Source organism: Rhinoraja longicauda, chromosome 41, assembly GCF_053455715.1.
Source record: "Rhinoraja longicauda isolate Sanriku21f chromosome 41, sRhiLon1.1, whole genome shotgun sequence".
In the NCBI taxonomy this organism is placed as follows: domain Eukaryota; kingdom Metazoa; phylum Chordata; class Chondrichthyes; order Rajiformes; family Arhynchobatidae; genus Rhinoraja; species Rhinoraja longicauda.
Genome location: NC_135993.1, coordinates 7,738,550 through 7,762,532, shown reverse-complemented (window position 1 = coordinate 7,762,532; position 23,983 = coordinate 7,738,550). Strand labels below are relative to the sequence as shown.

Below are 23,983 nucleotides of genomic sequence, written 5' to 3'. Positions count from 1 at the left end.
GTGGGGATGGTGGGATGGAGGGGATGGTGGGGATGGTGGGGATGGTGGGGATGGTGGGGATGGTGGGGATGGTGGGGATGGAGGGGATGGAGGGGGATGGTGGGGATGGTGGGGATGGAGGGGATGGTGGGGATGGAGGGGATGGTGGGGATGGAGGGATGGTGGGGATGGAGGGGATGGTGGGGATGGTGGGGATGAGGGGATGGTGGGGATGGTGGGATGGTGGGGATGGGAGGGGATGGTGGGATGGTGGGGATGGTGGGGTTGGTGGGGATGGTGGGGATGGTGGGGATGGTGGGGATGGTGGGGAGGGCAAGCATCTGAGGGACTTGCGTAGCATCCTGCACCCACTGGCGCTGTCTGTCCCGACAAGTTCCTCCAGTAATTTGTTTATCTCAGGGAGAAAAACATCTCTTCTTGTGATTAAGATGACACATTGAGAGAGAGAGAGAGAGAGAGAGAGAGAGAGAGAGAGAGAGAGAGAGAGAGAGCGAGAGAGAGAGAGAGAGAGAGAGAGAGCGAGAGAGAGAGGAGAGAGAGAGAGAGAGAGAGAGAGGAGAGAGAGAGAGGAGAGAGCGATGAGAGCGAGAGAGAGAGAGAGAGAGAGAGCGAGAGAGCGAGAGAGAGAGAGAGAGAGAGAGAGAGAGAGAGAGAGCGAGAGAGAGAGAGAGAGAGAGAGAGAGGAGAGAGAGAGAGAGAGAGAGAGAGAGAGAGAGAGAGAGAGAGAGAGAGAGAGAGAGAGAGGCGAGAGGAGGAGAGAGAGGAGAGAGAGAGAGAGAGAGAGAGAGAGAGAGAGAGAGAGAGAGAGAGAGGGTGAGTCATTCCAGTCCCTTGATAAGATTTATTCGTTGTCACACCCACTCACTACACAAGTCAATGAGGAACCCATCACTTTGTGTACTCTGTACAAAGCGAAACATTTTATTTACAAAGGCCTTATTAAAGTATCACAGCAACACCAGGCTCCAAGACGTGGCCTCACCACGGACTGCAAAATCTATATACGCAAACTCTCGTTTGTTTGTTTGTTTGTTTGTTCCTGAACTACAGCCAAACCGGTACGCGATAGCGCGACAATCTTAGGCCCACCTTACTCACCGTCGCCCCCTTGGTGCTAATGGAGGAAGTTTCATTGGAAATCGGTGTTGTTTTTTTAAGTTATTCACATTTTAAAGTTTAAATCTATCTCCTAGGGAGGATGGGGGGAGCGACGGAGAGGGGAGGCTAAGGGGGGATGGAGTGGGGGGGAGGGTGAGGGGGGAGTGGAGGGAGGGGGGAGGGGAGGAGGGAGGGGAGAGGGGGGGAGAGGGAGAGGGGGAGAGGGGGAGAGGGGGGAGAGGGAGAGGGGGAGAGGGGGAGAGGGAGGGGAGAGGGAGAGGGTGCTGCACCAATGCAGGAGAGGTTTGGGCCCAACGGCTCCACTTGGTCTAGTATATCATAGAAACATAGAAACATAGAAAATAGGTGCCGGAGTAGGCCATTCGGGCCCTTCGAGCCTGCACCGCCATTCAATATGATCATGGCTGATCATCCAGCTCAGTAGCCTGTACCTGCCTTCTCTCCATACCCCCTGATCCCTTTAGCCACAAGGGCCACATCTAACTCCCTCTTAAATATAGCCAATGAACTGGCCTCAACTACCTTCTGTGGCAGAGAATTCCACAGACTCACCACTCTGTGTGAAGAAATGTTTTCTCATCTCGGTCCTAAAAAAGACTTCCCCCTTATCCTTAAGCTGTGACCCCTGGTTCTGGACTCCCCCAACATCGGGAACAATCTTCCCGCATCTAGCCTCTCCAACCCTTTAAGAATTTTATATTTTTCTATAAGATCCCCCCTCAGTCTTCTAAATTCCAGCGAGTACAAGCCCAGTCTATCCAGTCTTTCCTCATATGAAAGTCCCGCCATCCCAGGGATCAATCTGGTGAACCTTCTCTGTACTCCCTCGAAGGCAAGAACGTCTTTCCTCAGATTAGGGAGACCAAAACTGCACACAATACTCCAGTTGCGGTCTCACCAAGGCCCTGTACAACTGCAGCAGAACCTCCCTGCTCCTAAACTCAAATCCTCTTGCTATGAATGCCAACATACCATTCGCTTTCTTCACTGCCTGCTGCACCTTGCACGCTTGCTTTCAATGACTGGTGCACCATGACACCCAGGTCACGTTGCATCTCCCCTTCTCCCAATCGGTCACCATTCAGGTAATACTCTGCTTTCCTGTTCTTGCCGCCAAAGTGGATAACCTCACATTTATCCACATTTATCACATCCATCCTAAAATGTTACAGGTCTTGAGAAAAATTGAAAGCAGGATAATAAATGCAGTGCTTTACCGACAGAATCACCATGTGTGGAAAGAGGCCATTCTGTCTGATGTCTAGGGGGGAAAAACTGCAGACGCTGGTTTAAATCGAAGGTAGACACAAAATGCTGGAGTAACTCAGCGGGACAGGCAGCATCTCTGGAGAGGAAGGAATGGGTGACGTTCAGGTCGAGACCCTTCTTCAGACTGATGTCAGAGGATGGGGGCAGGATAAAGATAGGATGTAGTCGGAGACAGGAAGACTAAACTGGGAAGGGGAGGGGATAGAGAGGGAAAGCAGGGGCTATTTGAAGTTGTCTGATCTATTCCTTCAGTGGTACCTATAGTTTCACTCCAGTCAGTGAAGATGGTTGTGAAAAAATGCAGCAGGAACTTGATTAATTGGCCAAGATGAGGAACGGTTGATGGAATTTAATGCAGAAACATGTGAGGTGTTGCAGTTTGGGAAGTCTCACATGGGCAGGACCTACACAGTGAATGGTAGGGCTCTAGGTAGTGTTGTAGAGCAGAGGGATCTAGGAGTGCAGGTGCATAGTTCCCTAAAGGTGGAGTCGCAGGTAGACCAGGTAGTCAAAAAAGCTTTTGGCACAATGGCCTTCATCAGCCAGAGTATTGAGTATAGAAGTTGGGAGGTCATGTTGCAGTTGCATAAGACGTCGGTGAGGCCACATTTAGAGTATTATGTTCAGTTCTGGGCACCATGTTATAGGAAAGATGTTGTCAAGCTGGAAAGGGTACAGAGAAGATTTACAAGGATTTTGCCAGGACTCGAGGGTCTGATCTGTAGGCAGACATTGAGTAGGCTGGGACTCTACTCCTTGGAGCGCAGGAGGATAAAGGGTGATCTTATAGAGGTGTATGAAATCATGAGAGGAATAGATCGGGTAGATGCACAGAGTCTCTTGCCCAGAGTAGGTGAATCGAGGACCAGAGGACATAGGTTTAAGGTGAAGGGGAGAAGATTTAAAAGGAATCTGAGGGGTAACTTTTTCACACAGAGGGTGGTAGGTGTTTTGAACAAGCTGCCAGAGGAGGTAGTTGAAGCTGGGACTATCCCAACGTTTAAGAAACAATTAGACCGGTACATGGATAGGATAGGTTTGGAGGGATATGGACCAAATGCCAGCAGGTGGGACTCGTGTAGCTGGGACATGTTGGCTGGTGTGGGCAAGTTGGGCCGAAGGGCCTGTTTCCACACTGTATCACTCTATGACTCTGTAAACCTTGGTTTGTATACACTGGAATTTAGAAGGATGAGAGGGGATCTTATCGAAACATATAAGATTATTAAGGGGTTGGACACGTTAGAGGCAGGAAAAATGTTCCCAATGTTGGGGGAGTCCAGAACCAGGGGCCACAGTTTAAGAATAAGGGGTAGGCCATTTAGAGCGGAGACGAGGAAAAACTTTTTCAGTCAGAGAGTTGTGAATCTGTGGAATTCTCTGCCTCAAAAGGCAGTGGAGGCCAATTCTCTGAATGCATTCAAGAGAAACCTAGATATAGCTCTTAATGATAGCGGAGTCAGGGGGTATGGGGAGAAGGCAGGAACGGGGTACTGATTGTGGATGATCAGCCATGATCACGGTGAATGGCGGTGCTGGCTCGAAGGGCCGAATGGCCTCCTCCTGCACCTATTGTCTATTGTAAAACACTGAAACAGGCGAGACTCCTGACGGGTACCCGTAAAAGGGACCACATCACCCCGATTCTGGCCTCTCTCCACTGGCTCCCAGTACGGTACAGAATCAACTTCAAGCTCCTCCTATTCACATACAAAGCCCTAAAAGGGCTTTCCCCCCACTATATCAAAAATCTTCTAACCCACCACTCTATCTCCAGGTCCCTCAGGTCGGCCGACTTGGGGCTACTCACTATCCCGCGGTCTAGGCTTAAGCTCAGGGGTGACCACGCTTTTGCGGTTGCAGCTCCTAGACTGTGGAACAGCATCCCTCTCCCCATCAGAACTGCCCCCTCCATCCACTCCTTTAAGTCCAGGCTCAAAACTTATTTCTACTCCCTAGCGTTTGAGGCTCATTGAGGAGGCGCTGGGAACTGTTGATGTATGTGCTGTTATGTTTGTGTGCCATTGTATGTTCGTTTCTTAGTACCTGAACTGATGTACAGCACTTTGGTCAACGTGGGTTGTTTTTAAATGTGCTATACAAATAAAATTGACTTGAACCTATTCATGCCGACCAAGATGACCCATCTAAGCTGGTCCCATTTCCCCACATTTGTTCTGTACCCCTCTAATCCTTTCCCGGCCATGTACCTGTCCAGGTGTCCACTGACTCTGTGGGACGGAGTCCCGCCCCCTGACCACACTCATTGGATGGACTGAGAACGGCCCTCAAGCCTGAATGGACCGTCCGAGCCATCAACCACCCTCTGCCCACCCACGATTGGACGCCCAGCCCGCCAGTCTGCCCCGTTGCCTGGCGACACTGCAGAGGCGGGACCTCTGGTCAAGAGACAAGAGAGTTCCATTGTCTGGTCTCCCAGGTAGAACGTTGACATTCTTACCTGCAGGCAGAACAAAACACAACATGGAAGATAGACATCAAAAGCCGGAGTAACACAGCGGGACAGGCAGCATCTCTGGAGAGAAGGAATGGGCGACGTTTCGGCTCGAGACCTTTTTCGGAATATGGGAACATTGTACCCTGTAAACTACAAACTAAACGAGAAAAAAAGGTTTCCAGTCTGGAGAAGGGTCTTGACCCGAAACGTCACCCATTCCTTGTCTCCAGAGATGCTGCCTGACCTGCTGAGTGACTCCAGCTTTTTGTGTCTATCTTCGAGAAAAATTGGTTCGGGAGATGGAATGGATGATGCTTCGGGCAGAGACCCTTCTTCAGACTTACAACCTTTTTTTCTCGTTTAGTTCGTAGTTTACAGGGTAGAACGTTTCCATATTCTAAAGAAGGGTCTCGACCTGAAACGTCGCCCATTTCTCTCCAGAGATGCTGCCTGACCCGCTGAGTTACTCCAGCTTTTTGTGCCTATCTTCGGTGTAAATCAGCATCTGCAGTCAAACAAAGGTGCTGACTGGACCCATTGCCGTCCGTGGGCAAAGGGGTCGGTGGGGATGAGGGTTGAGTTAATGGCTGGGCTGTTGTATACCCCACTCACCCGCCTCCATCCTGTCAACCAGCCAGAGACGTACCTGGTAACATCCCCACCTCCAGAGGGGCTACTCAGGTTGAGGCCTTGTTCCTGACTCTACAATGAATGAAAAGGGGCAATTCTAAGCAGAAGGGTGGAGAACAGACAAGATAATAGACAATAGGTGCAGGAGGAGGCCATTCGGCCCTTCGAGCCAGCACCGCCATTCAATGTGATCATAGATAGACAATAGGTGCAGGAGGAGGCCATTCGGCCCTTCGAGCCAGCACCGCCATTCAATGTGATCATGGCTGATCATTCTCAATCAGTACCCCGTTCCTGCCCTCTCCCCATACCCCCTGACTCCGCTATCCTTAAGAGCTCTATCCAGCTCTCTCTTGAATGTATTCAGAGAATTGGCCTCCACTGCCCTCTGAGGCAGAGAATTCCACAGATTAACAACTCTCTGACTGAAAAGGTTTTTCCTCATCTCTGTTCTAGATGCAACCAAGCTGTGTTTAAATGTCCAGAAATGTCCAGTGCTGGCTCGAAGGGCCGAATGGCCTACTCCTGCACCTATTTTCTATGAAGAATGTTCACCATATTTCTGATCACCACTCCTAGCTCACGGTGGTGGTGGACACTGCCACCTGGTGGTCCATGCACTGATTGCATCTGGCTTGTCAACCTACCCATGCAAGCATTCACTTGCTAATCCTTTTGCTGAACACTTGCACTCAGACCACCAAGGCCGACTGGATCCTTCTGGTTGCCACCCATTTTAACTCCCCTTATTTCCCAGACCGACTTTCTGCAAATTGGAGGGGTGTCAGCCCCATCCCTGCACCCCTGCAAAATCAATCTGAAGTGCCCCAATCCAAAACATCACCTCCCTTTGTTCTCCATGGATGCTGCCTGACCCTCTGAGTTACTCCAGCACTTTGTGCCTTTTTTTTTGCCAACCAACTTGTTAGATAAATAAGACACAAGAGACCCCCAGAGACTGGAACCTGGTGCAAACAAAAAAACAAAAACTGCTGGCTAAAGTGGGATGAGTTTGTTCTTTAACTTTGTACACTTCTGGGAGGCTGCCATTGGTGGAGCGGGAGCACGTGGCACCTGGCTGGGTGAGGTCACGTGGGGCGTGGGGCAAGGGGCGGTGACGTCACCCTTTGTCCCGTATTTGGGAGTGAGGAAGTTGGCAACCCTCGCTGCGACCAAACTTTGATGGTAGAGGGATTAGAGTTTGCGGGAGGTCAATAGACAATAGGTGCAGGAGGAGGCCATTTGGCCCTTCGAGCCAGCACCGCCATTCAATGTGATCATGGCTGATCATTCTCAATCAGTACCCCGTTCCTGCCTTCTCCCCATACCCCCTGACTCCGCTATCCTTAAGAGCTCTATCCAGCTCTCTCTTGAATGCATTGAGAGAATTGGCCTCCACTGCCTTCTGAGGCAGAGAATTCCACAGATTTACAACTCTCTGACTGAAAAAGTTTTTCCTCATCTCCGTTCTAAATGGCCTACGCCTTATTCTTAAACTCCCCCAACATTGGGAACATGTTTCCTGCCTCTAACGTGTCCAAACCCTTACTAATCTTATACGTTTCGATAAGATCCCCTCTCATCCTTCTAAATTCCAGCGTATACATGGTCAATGGCGAATGCATTCAATTTTCTTCAGATGTGCCCGAGAGGGATCCAATAAATGTGTACAAAGTTACAAAGGATGGGAACGACACTAGTAAGCAGAGGTGGTTGGAACCAGAGGTTGTAGGGTTAACATGGAGCACGAGGTTTATGGAAGATGCAGGGAAGATTGTTTTCCACTCACAGCGTGGTTGGAGTTGGAAAACTTCATTGGTTGCCTGCACTCTCACCAGTTAACGTGTCTAGAACATCGTTGCAATTTTACTTTAAGTTAGAGACACCACATGGAAACAGACTCTTTGGCCCCACCGAGTCCACACTGTCCAGCGATCTGGAAGCATTTTACAAAAGCACAGAAGCCAATTAACTTACGAACCTGCACATCTTTGGAATAGGGGAGGAAACCAGGGAAAAACCAGGTGGTCAAGGGGAGAACGTACAAAACTCCGAGGTCAGAGGTCTTGGAACGGGCCGGAATCCCCAGCGTCCACACCCTCCTACGGAAAGCCCAAGCCAGATGGGCAGGCCATGTCGTCAGAATGCCCGAGAGTCGACTGCCAAAACAGCTTCTGTATGGAGAACTGTGTCAGGGCAAGCGCTCAGTAGGAGGGCAGAAGAAACGGATTAAGGACTGCCTCAAAGTGTCCCTCAAAGACTTGGACATCAACCTCAGCACTTGGGAGTCTCTTGCTCTGGACCGTCCAACCTGGCGTAGCAAGCTCACCACTGGAGCCCGTGCAGCAGAGAACAGACGCACTGCAGAGGCCCAGAGGAAACGCACCGCGCGCAAGGCCCGGGCTACCTCCACTTCCACTGCAGCACCCATCCACTTGTGTCCTACGTGTGGGCGTGACTTCCGGGCCCGGATTGGCCTCACCAGTCACTTCCGGACCCACAGTCACCAATCCTCCAACTGAAAGTGAAGTCATGGTCATCTTCCAACCCGAAGGACGAACAACAACAAACTCCGTACAGATGGCACCCATAGTTAGGATTGAACGCTGGCCTATGGCGCTGTAAGGCAGCAGCTCTACCACTGCGCCACCCATTAACAAGGCACTGAAGGCTATAAATCAAGTACTGGTAGATGGACAGAAGACACACTGCTGGAGGAACATAGAAACATAGTCATAGAAAATAGGTGCAGGAGTAGGCCATTCGGCCCTTCGAGCCTGCACCGCCATTCAATATGATCATGGCTGATCATCCAGCTCAGTAACCTGTACCTGCCTTCTCTCCATACCCCCCGATCCCTTTAGCCACAAGGGCCACATCTAACTCCCTCTTAAATATAGCCAATGAACTGGCCTCAACTACCTTCTGTGGCAGAGAATTCCACAGACTCACCACTCTCTGTGTGAAGAAATGTTTTCTCATCTCGGTCCTAAAAGACTTCCCCCTTATCCTTAAGCTGTGACCCCTGGTTCTGGACTTCCCCAACATCGGGAACAATCTTCCCGCATCTAGCCTCTCCAACCCCTTAAGAATTTTATATGTTTCAATAAGATCCCCCCTCAGTCTTCTAAATTCCAGCGAGTATAAGCCCAGTCTATCCAGTCTTTCCTCATATGAAAGTCCTGCCATCCCAGGGATCAATCTGGTGAACCTTCTCTGTACTCCCTCTAAGGCTAGAATGTCTTTCCTCAGATTAGGAGACCAAAACTGTGCACAATACTCCAGGTGCGGTCTCACCAATGCCCTGTACAACTGGAACTAGAACCTAGTGGGTCAGGTCACATCTATGGAGGGAAATGGATGTTTAATGCCTCAGGTGGATACCCTTCTTCTAGGCTTGGTAGATGGGGTTTTACATGAATGTTTGTGTATTTGATAATTGGCATGGAAATAGTTGGCATGGAAATAGTTGGTATGTCCCTGACTCAACAAGATCACCTCTCATTGGGTCCACTTTGGTCTACACATCTCTTTGTGGGACAATTCTCACCCCACATCAAATCCCTTTTAAGGCAACTTAGAAATCACAACATTGCAAAGCACTCAATGTGTGGTCTTAACTTGGTCCAGTGGCTCATGGGCGTGTGCAGTCATTGTTATAAGAAAATAACTGCAGATGCTGGTACAAATCGAATGTATTTATTCACAAAATGCTGGAGTAACTCAGCGGGTCAGGCAGCATCTCAGGAGAGAAGGAATGGGTGACGTTTCGGGTCGAGACCCTTCTTCAGTCTGAAACGTATAAGATTATTAAGGGGTTGGACACGTTAGAGGCAGGAAACATGTTCCCGATGTTGGGGGAGTCCAGAACCAGGGGCCACACAGTTTAAGAATAAGGGGTAGGCCATTTAGAACGGAGATGAGGAAAAACCTTTTCAGTCAGAGAGTTGTGAATCTGTGGAATTCTCTGCCTCAGAAGGCAGTGGAGGCCAATTCTCTGAATGCATTCAAGAGAGAGCTAGATAGAGCTCTTAAGGATAGCGGAGTCGGTGGGTATGGGGAGAAGGCAGGAACGGGGTACTGATTGAGAATGATCAGCCATGATCACATTGAATGGCGGTGCTGGCTCGAAGGGCCGAATGGCCTCCTCCTGCACCTATTGTCTATTGTCACCCATTCCTTCTGTCCTGAGATGCTGCCTGACCTGCTGAGTTACTCCAGCATTTTGTGAATAAATGCAGTCGTTGTTATGTATATATATATGCTTTAAAAAAATCAAATGAGTTTGTAAAAAGTGGATAGATTTTCCTTTAATAAAAACCATATACAAGCGTGGCCACAAAAAGCGCAACAGGTCAGCAGCGACAGAAGCAACAGAAGATTAGTGACTTTCCAATTGTTCACCCTCAAATTCTCACTCCCTTCCATGTCACACTACGGCAGGCCGCACTTTGCCCAGCGGGACCTCAGCGTTAAAAGCACAGAGGACCCTCCTGACAAAATAGGGTTTGGCAATTTCGCAATGGAGATGAAGCCATTTCTCGTCCAACGATCAGCAGCGAGACCCCCAGACCGTGTTGGCTGGACTGCTTCCCAATGGGACGTATCCCTTCCCATCCCGCAAGCTCCATACTTTGGCACGCCCGCAAGCTCCCAGGCACCAGAAGGGATATTTCTATGAACGCAATACTTGGCTAGAGGTCCTTCATAATGACTTGGGGTCAACTGGCCAAACGTGATCAACTGCAAGGGTGACAGGCAATGGGGAAGACGGAAGGTCATTGGGATTATGGCACCAGTCACAAACGATGGAAATGGAATCGCCTTCATTCTCGGGAAGAGATGGGCTCCACGTCGATTCAAAGAATTCTGTTCACTCAAATTAAATAAATAGAATTCGATAGCAAGGAGCAGTCCAATTCCAAATACAAGCGTGGAGGGGGGCGGGGAGGGAAAGAAAATGATCAACTTTGCTTTGGGTAGGCCCCTGCTCACCACAAACTACAAAGATTCATCTCGGGAACATTCCAACAGTATCCTCTCTGAAGGAAACTGGTCCTCAAAGAGCAGATTTGGAGATCTAAGCCTCTTGCTCCCTCACTCAACACTTTCAGAAGACCCTGCTTTGGTGCAACAGGAGAAGGTGAACAATAAATCGTGGGATGAAATATTAATCATTTCAGCGAGTTCATAAATAAATTTATGTTCCTACATTGGAAATAAACCAGGACAGGTGAGAGGAGCAAAAAGGTTGAGATAGTGACTATTCTTTAAAAGCCCCTTTACAATCCTTACGTACAAAGCACAAAGGCTGCAAATGTGAACTTGACTTTTCCAAAGTTGTAACTACCTGCCCTCATATACTTCTCATTTACATTTATGAATGGACTAGTTTTAAAATGATGCCTTACTGCAATGAAAGCGATTGCTCGAGTTTCAGCCTCATTATAAAAGGGTGACCAACACAAATATTTAAGTATGGATCTCAAAATGCCAAACTTTGAATGGGACTTCTGACTCATGACTTCCAATAAGTTTCAACTAAAATGGACAAACACGTCTTCTCGTCCTCCCTTTAATCCACAACCGAGCTCAGAATCTGCACTGCAATCTCTATTAATGTTTTAATGTCTTTTAGGTACATTGACCATCATGGACAATATTCAATGCATCCAGGAGAGAGCTAGATAGAGCTCTTAAGGATAGCGGAGTCAGGGGGCATGGGGAGAAGGCAGGAACGGGGTACTGATTGGGAATGATCAGCCATGATCACATTGAATGGCGGTGCTGGCACGAAGGGCCGAATGGCCTCCTCCTGCACCTATCGTCTATTGAGGTAGCATCTGCAGAGAGTGAGAAACAAAAGTTAATGTTCAGGTTCATGGCCTATCATTAGTTCTGAGGTCATCCGTCCACAACGTTAGCTCTTGTCCAAAGACGCTGCCTGACCGGCTGAGTATTTTGTCATTGCACCCGATTTACCACAAGGAAAAGGATATCATTTGATCACACAGAAAGCCCACATTTTTCATGTTACTCTCTAAATGCTCCTAGATCTTCCATTTTCAAACAAATGGAGTCAGAGAAACCAGAGGGAGGAGACTGGAAACGGGAGATGCAGCGAAAAAAAACACTGGATGGGGCATCTGTAAAGAGAATGGAGAACCCGCCTGATTTCTACATATGTTCCTTCATCTCCCATTTTCAGTGTTACTTCCGCAGAAGGTCATACCTGCAAACAGGTGAACCTCAGCTTCTGAAAGCCAGCAGATACAGAGGAGGGAAAAGGTGTGGATTTTGGAACAGCCAAGTTCACCTGCCTTTGGAGAATCAGTAACATTCCCCACAAGCGGGAATCTCAGTAACTATAAAAAGCCAACATGCAGAAAAAAATATATATATTTCAGCTCCCAATCCCCGCACACATCCCCGACCCTCTTCTCGGCCTGGCAAAGGACCGAGTGGGTTAGGCAAGCTTCGCCCAGGTCCATTGCTCTCTCCGAAGGACTGGCGCTGAGGAGAACATTCACGAATACATGGTGAGCTGCAGCCACTGAAACAGAGAGCAGAATAAAGTTAACAAACAGTTGTCACAACGTGCTACCCTCTTCCAGAAACAAAACGCTGGTGAAATACAGGTGAAATGTGTAGGAAGGAACTGCAGATGCCGGTTTACCCCGAAGAGAGAGACAGAATGCTGGAGTAACTCAGCGGGGCAGGCAGCGTCTCTGGAGAGAAGGAATGGGCGACGTTTCGGGTCGCGACCCTTCTTCAGACTGCAGCGTCATTTTCTGCCCCAAAGATCACCCATTCCTTCTCTCCAGAGATGCTGCCTGTCCCGCTGAGTTACTCCAGCATTGTGTGTCTACCAACATGATCAATGCTGAGTTCGCCTGGGCGGACATACACCAGGGACAGCACGGAGACACAGAGACACTCCGAGTGGCAGAATCCTCATTTGAGTTATCACAAAATGCTGGAGTAACTTAGCGGGTCTGGCAGCATCTCTGGAGAGAAGGAATGGGTGACGAAAGGTCTCAGACTGAAGAAAGGTCTCGACCCGAAACATCACCCATTCCTTCTCTCCTGAGATGCTGCCTGACCCGCTGAGTTACTCCAGCATTTTGTGATGCCTTCGATTTGTACCAGTATCTGCAGTTATTTTCCTACTGATGAGTTATTATTTTTTAGATTTAAAGATACCTAACAGTACCGATTATTAATTTTTTGTTAATTTAATTGTGTGTTCGTGCATTAACAGGCCTGTAAAGCTATAGCATGTAAGAATTTCATTTTGCGTGTGCATGTGTGTGTATATGTGTATGTATGTGTGTGTATGTGTGTGTGTGTGTATATGTATATATGTGTGTGTGTATATATGTGTGTGTGTATATATGTGTGTGCGTATATATGCGTGTGTGTATATATGTGTGTGCGTATATATATATGTGTGTGTGTGTGTATATATATGTGTGTGTGCGTATATATATGTGTGTGCGTATATATGTGTGTGTGTGAGTGTATGTGTGCGCGCGTGTGTATATGTGTGTGCGCATGTGCATGTGCGTATGTGGGTGTGTGTGCGTATATGTGTGTGTGTTTGCGTATGTGTGTGTATGTGCGTATGGTGTGTGCGTACGTGTGTGTGCGTGTGTGTATGCGTACGTGTGTTCGTGCGCATGTCTGCGTGCGCGTGTGTAAGCGTGTGCGTGCATACGCATGTGTGTTTGTATGTGCGTACTTGTGCATGTGCGTATGTGCGTACGTGTGTGTGTGTGTGTGTGCATGTGCGTACGTATGCGTGTGTGCATGTGTGTACACTGAACTTTTTTCCTCATTTATTACACTGTTCACAGTGTACTATGTTTACATATTGTGTTGTGCTGCTGCAAGAATGTCATTGTTCTATCTGGGACCAATGCCAATAAAACACTCGTGATTCTTGACTCTCTGATTACGGTCTCTTGTCTCATGACACGGGTTCACCTTACCTCTACAATGTTAACTTTGATGGTTCCATTGTTGTCCTTGTCCAAAGCTTTGAACGATCCTGCAAGTGAAACAGAAAATAAGTGCACATTCAAAGACTCAGTACGCCACCCTGTCACACACGGATGGAGTGATTTACTTCTTCCTCAAAGAGAAGACCAACTACACCACCCCCACCCCCGATTTCACCATCACCTTTTGCCTTGCTGGCCTTGTTCTCAATGTGAGCAATTACTTTAACTCCACTTGTCAACACAATAAAAATTGCTTCGCCAAACGAACCAAGGATTGGAGTCACGACATTTTGGGGTGATGTGAACCGTTCCATGTCTCAGTCCTTCCCTGGTCCTCTCCAGCTTGTTCCTGGTACATTAATGATTACATCTATGGCACGTATTGCTCCTATACCGACTGCAGAGGTTCTTCATCATTGCTACCAATGTCCACACAGCTCCCACTTGCACATCATCCTTTGCCCTTCTCTTCGTTGACCTCTCTCCGAAGTCGTGAGTTGTGCTGAAGATTATGCCAAGACCATCTCTTATCTACCTGGACATAAAAGTCAAACTGAACCGTATATTCTCAGCGGGCCAAAGGGCCTGTTTCTGTCATGTACCTCTTTCATTGCACTTTTGAGTTTAACTTCCAGAAAATAAAATTGAAAACAATACCTCAATATAATGTGGATAAATGTGAGGTTATCCACTTTGGCGGCAAGAACAGGAAAGCAGAGTATTACCTGAATGGTGGCCAATTAGGAAAAGGGGAGATGCAACGTGACCTGGGTGTCATGGTGCACCAGTCATTGAAAGCAAGCGTGCAGGTGCAGCAGGCAGTGAAGAAAGCGAATGGTATGTTAGCATTCATAGCAAGAGGATTTGAGTATAGGAGCAGGGAGGTTCTGCTGCAGTTGGACAGGGCCTTGGTGAGACCGCACCTGGAGTATTGTGTACAGTTTTGGTCTCCTAATCTGAGGAAAGACATTCTAGCCTTAGAGGGAGTACAGAGAAGGTTCACCAGATTGATCCCTGGGATGGCGGGACTTTCATATGAAGAAAGACTGGATAGACTCGGCTTATACTCGCTGGAATTTAGAAGACTGAGGGGGGATCTTATAGAAACATATAAAATTCTTAAGGGGTTGGAGAGGCTAGATGCGGGAAGATTGTTCCCGATGTTGTGGAAGTCCAGAACCAGGGGTCACAGCTTAAGGATAAGGGGGAAGTCTTTTAGGACCGAGATGAGAAAACATTTCTTCACACAGAGAGTGGTGAGTCTGTGGAATTCTCTGCCACAGAAGGTAGTTGAGGCCAGTTCATTGGCTATATTTAAGAGGGAGTTAGATGTGGCACTTGTGGCTAAAGGGATCAGGGGGTATGGAGAGAAGGCAGGTACGGGATACTGAGCTGGATGATCAGTATTGATCATATTGCGTATGTATGTGTGTATGTGCATATGGTGTGTGCGTACGTGTGTGTGCGCGTGTGTGTGTATATTGAATGGCGGTGCAGGCTCGAAGGGCCGAATGGCCTACTCCTGCACCTATTTTCTATGTTTCTATTTCTATGAACACTTAAAGCACCAAATGACACTTTACATACCAAATCGACACAAAGCTTCCAAAATAGGCAGCCTGTACGTGGATTAAACTCTGCAAAAAGGGGCAGTTTTAAAGGATGTCATCAGGAAGAAGGCACAGAGAGGAAAGCAGAGCAAGGGGAAGAACAGTTGAAAGTACAGTCACCAAACAGTGGAAGGTGAGGGGGCAGAAGAGAATCTCGAATGCACAAAGAGTGAATCCCTTCCTCTTTCCCCTCCCACCTTCTCCCACTGTCTTCCTGACTCCGACTACATCCTATCTTTGTCCCGCCCCCTCCCCTGACATCAGTCTGAAGAAGGGTCTCGCCCCGAAACGTCACCCATTCCTTCTCTCCCGAGATGCTGCCTGACCCGCTGAGTTACTCCAGCATTTTGTGAATAGGAGTTTATACATTCTGCCTGAGACCATGTGGGTTTCCTCCGGGTGCTCTGGTTTCCCTCCTTATTCCAAAGATATGCAGGTTTGAAGGTTAATTCATTTTTGTAAATTGCCCTTAGTGTGTCGAATATGAAACTGGGATAACATGGAACGAGTGTACGGGTGTTAGTTGGGACTCTGTGGTCTGTAGGGCACTTTTTCCAACTGTATCGCCCAGCTAAACTAAACACATCTGAAGAAGGGTCTCGACCGAAAACGTCACCCATTCCTTCTCTCCAGAGATGCTGTCTGTCCCGCTGAGTTACTTCAGCATTTAGTGTCCGTCTTCGGTTTAAACCAGCATCTGCAATTCCTTCCTACACATAAATTGGATAATTGGACTCACCTAGTCTACACCTAGTCTACACCTCCATCCAAGTCTCACCCCATACCTGTTCCTCCAACACCATCCTCCTCCTCACCATCTACCAGTGATATCTGTGTTCTTAGTTTAGTGATACAGCAAGGAAACAGGCCCTTCGGCCCACCGGGTCCGCACCGACCAGCGATCCCCGCATATTAACACTATCCTGCACCCACTAGGGACAATCTTTACATTTACACCAAGCCAATTAACCTACGTCTTTGGAGTGTGGGAGGAAACCGAAGATCTCGGAGAAAACCCACGCAGGTCACGGGGAGAACGTACAAACTCCTTACAGACAGCGCCGTTAGTCGCGATCGAACCCGGGTCTCCGGCGCAGCATTCGCTGCAAGGCAGCAACTCTACCGCTGCGCCACCGTGACCGCACTAAAGACATTGAAAAGAGCAACGCTCATCACTTACTGAGCATGGCATCCAGTCGGACTAAGCAGGCAATGTAGTTATCAAAGTCCATGTCTCCAGATTCATTGGCGTACCGGCGATACAGCAATCGGTACAGGTCATCATTCAGGGGGTATCCTGCAGGGAGACGAATGGAGATGGTTAACAAAAGGGTGGCATTTTATCGGCGAGCATCACAGCCTGGCTCCATCCAAGGCCGCAAGAAATTGCAGAACTGTGGACATAGACCAGACCATCACACGAACCAACTTCCCTTCACATAGACTCCATCTACACTTCAAGCTGAAGAGGGACAGAAGTTTGAAAACGCACACCTCCTTATTCAGACAGTTTCTTCTCAGCTGTTATCAGGCAACTGAACCGTCCTCTCATCGGCTAGAGTGCGGTCATTAACCTCCCATCTACTCATTGGAGACCTTTGAACTATCTTCAAGTAGGCTTTATCTTGCACCAAATTTTGTACCCTTCATCCTTAATCTGTACACAATGGACAGCTTGATTGTATTGACAGGAGGGGAGGGGAGGGGAGGAGGGGGAGGGGAGGGGAGGGGAGGAGGGGAGGGGAGGAGGGGAGGGGAAGAGGGGAGGAGGGGGGAAGGAGAGGGTGATGCACCAATGTAGGAGAGGTTTGGGCCCAACGGGTCCACTTGGTCTAGTAATAAACTAAATTAAACTGAAGCTGTGTAGCCTGGTTCCATGGGATCAGAGGTTGCACAGCAGAGGTTCTACCTGTAGTTAGGTTGTACATTGGTACTTCTAAACCAGACAATAGACAATAGGTGCAGGAGGAGGCCATTCAGCCCTTCGAGCCAGCACCACCATTCAATGTGATCATGGCTGATCTTTCTCAATCAGTACCCCGTTCCTGCCTTCCCCCCATACCCCCTGACTCCGCTATCATATCATATCATATCATATCATATCATATATATACAGCCGGAAACAGGCCTTTTCGGCCCACCAAGTCCGTGCCGCCCAGTGATCCCCGTACATTAACACTATCCTACACCCACTAGGGACAATGTTTACATTTACCCAGCCAATTAACCTACATACCTGTACGTCTTTGGAGTGTGGGAGGAAACCGAAGATCTCGGAGAAAACCCACGCAGGTCACGGGGAGAACGTACAAACTCCTTACAGTGCAGCACCCGTAGTCAGGATCGAACCTGAGTCTCCGGCGCTGCATTCGCTGTAAAGCAGCAACTCTACCGCTGCGCTATCCTTAAGAGCTCTATCTAGCTCTCTCCTGAATGCATCCAGAGAATTGGCCTCCACTGCCTTCTGAGGCAGGGAATTCCACAGACCACGATAGTACTCTTACAATTAAGTATTTGAGCAAGCATTTGAGTTAACAAAGCATTGGGGGTACTAGCCAAGATTGGCACGTGGATTATCACTGACAGGAGACACAAGGTGCTGGAATCTTGAACAAAACAAGACAGGAGAAACACAGTGGGTCAGTCAGCATCTGGGGAGGGAAATGATCAGACCACTTTTCAGGTCGGGGGCCTTCTTGCCTTTTTTTGTCCACTTGCTGCCGGATGCTGAGAGATGCTGCCTGATCAGCTGAGGTCCTCCAGCACTACCTTTTTGAATGTTTATAACTCACTTAAGCAGCTCCTGTCATCTTCCCCCCCCCCCCCCCCCCCCCCCCGAAGTCTGGAAGTCTGAAGAAGGGTCTCGGCCCGAAACGTCACCCATTCCTTCTCTCCTGAGATGCTGCCTGACCTGCTGAGTTACTCCAGCATTTTGTGAATAAAAACCTTCGATTTGTTCCAGCATCTGCAGTTATCTTCTTATAGTATATTCAGAATGTGGATTAAGGTCCCATGCACAAGCCAATCGAAGGATTAACATTGATAAACGATGACTAGGGTGGTTTCTTCCCCCCCCCATTAGCACATCGTCCCGTGCCAACAATGGGCCATTGTGAACTCCATCCTCCAGAGGTCATCTGTTGCCGGCCCCATTTTGTTCTGGCCTTTCCTCGCCTCTCGTTTCCCCCCCCCCCCCCACCCCCACCCCCCCCCCTATTTTTCAGTCTGAAGAACGGTTCCAACCCAAAACATCACCTGAACAGAAAGAATGGGTGACGTTTCAGGCCGAGACCCTCCTCAGAAGAAGGGTCTCGTCCGAAACGTCACCCATTCCTTCTATCCAGAGATGCTACCTTTTCAATAGACAATAGGTGCAGGAGGAGGCCATTCGGCCCTTTGAGCCAGCGCCGCCATTCAATGTGATCATGGCTGATCATTCTCAATCAGTACCCCGTTCCTGCCTTCCCCCCATACCCCCTGACTCCGCTATCCCTAAGAGCTCTATCTAGCTCTCTCTTGAATGCATTCAGAGAATTGGCCTCCACTGCCTTCTGAGGCAGAGAATTCCACAGATTCACAACTCTCTGACTGAAAATGTTTTTCCTCATCTCAGTTCTAAATGGCCTACTACCCCTTATTCTTAAACTGTGTGGCCCCTGGTTCTGGACTCCCCGTACATTGGGAACATGTTTCCTGCCTCTAACGTGTCCAACCCCTTAATAATCTTATACGTTTCGATAAGTTCCTCCAGCATTTTGTGTCTATCTTCGGTATAAACCAGCATCTGCAGTTCCTTCCTACACAGAACAACGCCTACTCCTTTTTCCCCAGAGATGCTGCCCGACCCGTTGAGTTACTCCAGCATTTTGTGTCTATCTTCGGCATAAACCGGCATCTGCAGTTCCTTCCTACTCAAGGAAACATGTCCTTGACTACTGCTCCTCACAAGGGCGTTGCACAACCCCCAGTGCATACAGCCATGTCTTACCTGCTGCTTCAAATGCTCCAGGTAGCTCCTGGCTGTTGATTGTGCCCGACCGGTCAGCGTCATAATTTTTATAGACACACTGCAGAGAGAGAATTAGAGTCACATTCAGCACCACTAAATGTCACCTGGGGAATAAGTGTCACCAGAAAAGAGGGGTCACTTTAAAAACTATAAACCTAAGTTTATAATAATCGATAAGAGACGAGGGGATGCACTGGAGATATTAATTCTCTCAAGTGCAGCACGGAGGTTGGGAATTTCTGTCCCGAACAGAACCTCATCCCAAGGATCAGCTCTTGTACACAATGAGATAAACCATTTCTTTGAGATCGAGAATGGAAACAGCCCCTTTGTCCCACCGAGCCCGCGCCGGCTGGAGCGACTAGGCTTGTATACACTGGAATTTAGAAGGATGAGAGGAGATCTTATCGAAACGTATAAGATTATTAAGGGGCTGGACATGTTAGAGGCAGGAAACATGTTCCCAATGTTGGGGGAGTCCAGAACAAGGGGCCACAGTTTAAGAATAAGGGGGAGGCCATTTAGAACTGAGATGAGGAAAAACTTTTTCAGTCAGAGAGTTGTGAATCTGTGGAATTCTCTGCCTCAGAAGGCAGTGGCGGCCAATTCTCTGAATGCATTCAAGAGAGAGCTAGATAGAGCTCTTAAGGATAGTGGAGTCAGGGGGTATGGGGAGAAGGCAGGAACGGGGTACTGATTGAGAATGATCAGCCATGATCACATTGAATGGCGGTGCTGGCTCGAAGGGCCGAATGGCCTCCTCCTGCACCTATTGTCTATTGACCAGCAGTCCCCTGCACACTAACAGATACACAAACACACACACACGCACACACACGGGACAATTCCCGGCGTGGCCTGGAACGTGGCAACTTCAGCAGCCTGACCACGGGAGAAGATGGCAGGGAAAGAGAAAAGACATTCTGGCCTTCCATCAAAGTGAGGAGGTGACTGGAGGAGACTCACTGTGATGGATGTTTCTTTCTTTACAATACAATACAATATATCTTCATTGTCATTGTACAGGGGTACAACGAGATTGGGAATGCGCCTCCCATACGATGCAATAATTTAATTAGCTAGTCAGTATTAATTTTTAAAAAACCAACGAAACAAATTGTAACAGTTTTAAAACAGTTTTGCTTTGTGTTCGTTTGTGGTTGTGTGTGTAATTGCTTATTTTATTGCTCTTGCCGTTGGACTGTGGGTGACGAAATCTCGTACAAAAGACTCGGTTTTTTTGGATGATAATAAAGGTCATTCTGATTCTGATACGCCATGCCAAATAACCTACATACCTGTACGCCTTTGGAGCGTGGGAGGAAACCGAAGATCTCGGAGAAAACCCACGCAGGTCACGGGGAGAACGTACAAACTCCGTACAGACGCCGCCCGTGGTCGGGATGGAACCCGGGTCTCCGGCGCTGTAAGTGCTGTAAGGCAGCAACTCTACCGCTGCGCCACCGTGCCGCAAGTGTATTACACGTGCTGTGTGCATAGTAGGAAGTTGGATGCCAATTCTCTTGCATCCTTCCCCTGAAATAGCCCACAAAAAGTGATCGAAACTCGCAAGGGGCTACAGAAACCCATCCCAAAGAATAATCCCCCTGCAATTGTGATCAAGCAGGTGATCAAGCTGCCTTGTGACTGTTTGTCCAAAAAATTAGGGGGTATGGGGAGAAGGCAGGAACGGGGTACTGATTGAGAATGATCAGCCATGATCACATTGAATGGCGGTGCTGGCTCGAAGGGCCGAATGGCCTCCTCCTGCACCTATTGTCTATAAATTACCTTTGAGATTACCTTTGAATTTTATTTCCAGTTAAGCACCGTTCAGTAGGGTTGCCAACTTCCCCGACCTCCCTGCCCACCCCCCACATAAAACAAACCAGAGAACATCAACACAAACTTTTTAAACACACTAAAAATAACAAAAAAGACGAACAGACAGACTGTCATCCCTTATTACTCCACCTTGCATCCTTCTCCAAAGTGGGGGAATGTGTGGGTTAACATTGTCTCAGGAAACATTTTCAATATAACACAAGAGCAGAGAGTCAGGGAACCAGTTGCCCTGTTGAACACTCCGAGCTGTGTGGAGTAATTGCCAATTAGACACTCAACATGCAACATACCTGCCATTCTTTAATCTTGTTCCAAAGGTACTTGAATTCTTCAAAGCCCAGTCTCCCAGTGCTGTCAGCCTACACGGATCAGTTAAGGCAGCGTAGCTGAATTGGTCATTCAAAGTACATTCTCTATACAGTTTTCCCAAAGTATAACTTCAGTGCTGGAGATATTGGAGCGGGCGGGCACTGTTTCATATCATATCATATCATATATATACAGCCGGAAACAGGCCTTTTCGGCCCTCCAAGTCCGTGCCGCCCAGCGATCCCCGAACATTAACACTATCCTACACCCACTAGGGACAATTTTTACATTTACCCAGCCAATTAACTTACATACCTGTACGTCATTGGAGTGTGGGAGGAAACCAAAGATCTCGGAGAAAACCCACGCAGGTCACGGGGAGAACGTACAAACTCCTTACAGTGCAGCACCCGTAGTCAGGATCGAACCTGAGTCTCCGGCGCTGCATTCGCTGTAAAGCAGCAACTCTACCGCTGCGCCACCGTGCCGCCCGTTTTCATTCTTCAGGGACACTTTGAAAGCATCCTCGGAATTGTTGACACAAGAAACTGAGGATGCTGGAATCTTGAGCCAAACACAAAGTACTGGAGGAGCTCAGGGGCGGGCAGAGTCCAGAGTGGGAATGGACTGGTGACGTTTGGGGTTGGGACCTGGACGTTGGACAGCGGAGCAAGCTCATGTTTAGACACTGAAAGCTGGGATGCGGAATCTGCAACACCACCTGCAATAAACCCCATTAGTTCATAGTGTGTAGGAAAATAACTGCAGATGCTGGTTCAAATTGAAGGCAGACACGAAATGCTGGAGTAACTCAGCGGGTCAGGCAGCATCTCGGGAGAGAAGGAATGGGTGACGTTTGGGGTCGAGACCCTTCTTCAGACTGAAGAGCGGCACGGTGGCGCAGCGGCAGAGTTGCTGCCTTACAGCGAATGCAGCGCCGGAGACTCAGGTTCGATCCTGACTACGGGCGCCGTCTGTACGGAGTTTGTACGTTCTCCCCGTGACCCGCGTGGGGTTTCTCCGAGATCTTCGGTTTCCTCCCACACTCCAAAGACGTAAAGTTTGTAGGTTAATTGGCTGGGCAAATTTTTTTTTTTTTTAATTGTCCCTAGTGGGTGTAGGATAGTGTTAGTGTGCGGGGATCGCTGGGCGGCGCGGGCCCGGTGGGCCGAAGGGCCTGTTTCTGCGCTGTATCTCTAAATCTAAATCTTTTCCTTCACGCTAGGGGCAATTTGCAGAGGCCAATTAACATGCACGTCTTTTGGTTGTGGGTGGGGGGGGAACCAAATCACCTGGAGCAAGCACACGCGGTCAGAGAGAGAGAACGTGCAAACTCCACACATGGCAACACCCAAAGCCAGGATGGAACCCAGCTCTGTGGCACGGTGGGGCAGCAGCTCTACCAGCTGTGCCACCGTGATGCCCGAGGTCAACTTGATCCTCTAGTGTGTGGGAGTAATCATTCTGCTGCTCCCACATACAGACCAGGCAATTTAACAAGGGAGCGTGGCTCAGGCGACCAGCAGCATGCTGAAGCGAGAAACAGGCAAGGCCTTCAAATAACTGGAATTTAGAAGGATGAGAGGGGATCTTATCGAAACGTATAAGATTATTAAGGGGTTGGACACGTTGGAGGCAGGAAACATGTTCCCGATGTTGGGGGAGTCCAGAACCAGGGGCCACACAGTTTAAGAATAAGGGGTAGGCCATTTAGAACGGAGATGAGGAAAAACCTTTTTCACCCAGAGTTGTAAATCTGTGGAATTCTCTGCCTCAGAAGGCAGTGGAGGCCATTTTCTCTGAATGCATTCAAGAGAGAGCTAGATAGAGCTCTTAAGGATAGCGGAGTCAGGGGGTATGGGGAGAAGGCCGGAACGGGGTACTGATTGAGAATGATCAGCCATGATCACATTGAATGGCGGTGCTGGCTCGAAGGGCCGAATGGCCTCCTCCTGCACCTATTGTCTATTGTCTATAACCGAGCCACAAAAGGCCTTCAGTGAAAGGATACATCCATCACTGCCACCATACTGCGGCAGGATTCTAAGCTGAAGCCATCAGTCTTGAGTTCGGCATCTGCAGCAGAAAACAAACTGGTTAACAAGCAAGTCAAACTCAGACAAGTCTTTACCGCCGAGAATTGGCAGTAGGGTCGCCAACCGTCCCGTATTAGCCGGGATATCCCGTATTTTGGGCTAAATTGGTTTGTCCCGTACGGGACCGCCCTTGCCCCGTATTAGTAGGGTTGCCAACTTCCCCACTCCCAAATAAGGGACAAAGGGTGACGTCACCGCCCCGCGCCCCACGTGACCTCATCCAGCCAGCGGCCACGTGCTCCCGCTCCACCAATGGCGGCCGCTTATTTGGAAGTGAGGAAGTTGGCGACCCTACTGATACGGGACAAGGGCGGTCCCATACGGGACAATCTAATTTAGCCCGAAATATGAGATGTCCTGGCTAATACGGGACAGTTGGCAACCCCAGCTGTGAGGCAGCAGCTCTTACCAACTAGGCCACTGTGTTGCACATTTTTTTGCAATGAAGTGAGGACGAGTTTATCGACGGATCATTTATTTAGCCAAGATTTCCCCCACGGTTAATTTTCTAACAAACTTTCACATAAAATGTGGTCTCTGGCTGAACCCTGCAGCGAATTAAGAAAATCAAAACCCAATCAAATGGAGTGTAGAGGAATTTACATTGAATGAATGAATGAATGAATGAATGAATA

General features: G+C 48.6%; 1 protein-coding gene across 1 annotated transcript in view; it reads right to left on the bottom strand.

The window, feature by feature from the left end:
- Nucleotides 1-9,770: 9,770 nt before the first annotated feature.
- capns1b (calpain, small subunit 1 b) overlaps nt 9,771-23,983 on the bottom strand; it is a 37,151-nt gene continuing 22,938 nt past the window's right edge. The window contains exons 6-11 of the mRNA XM_078430932.1: nt 23,264-23,328; nt 21,234-21,302; nt 19,078-19,156; nt 16,270-16,386; nt 13,468-13,526; nt 9,771-12,029 (exon numbers count right to left, since the gene is read on the bottom strand). Coding sequence (XP_078287058.1) covers nt 12,003-12,029; nt 13,468-13,526; nt 16,270-16,386; nt 19,078-19,156; nt 21,234-21,302; nt 23,264-23,328 — 416 coding nt within the window. The 3' untranslated portion in view covers nt 9,771-12,002. The remainder of the gene's footprint in view (nt 12,030-13,467; nt 13,527-16,269; nt 16,387-19,077; nt 19,157-21,233; nt 21,303-23,263; nt 23,329-23,983) is intronic.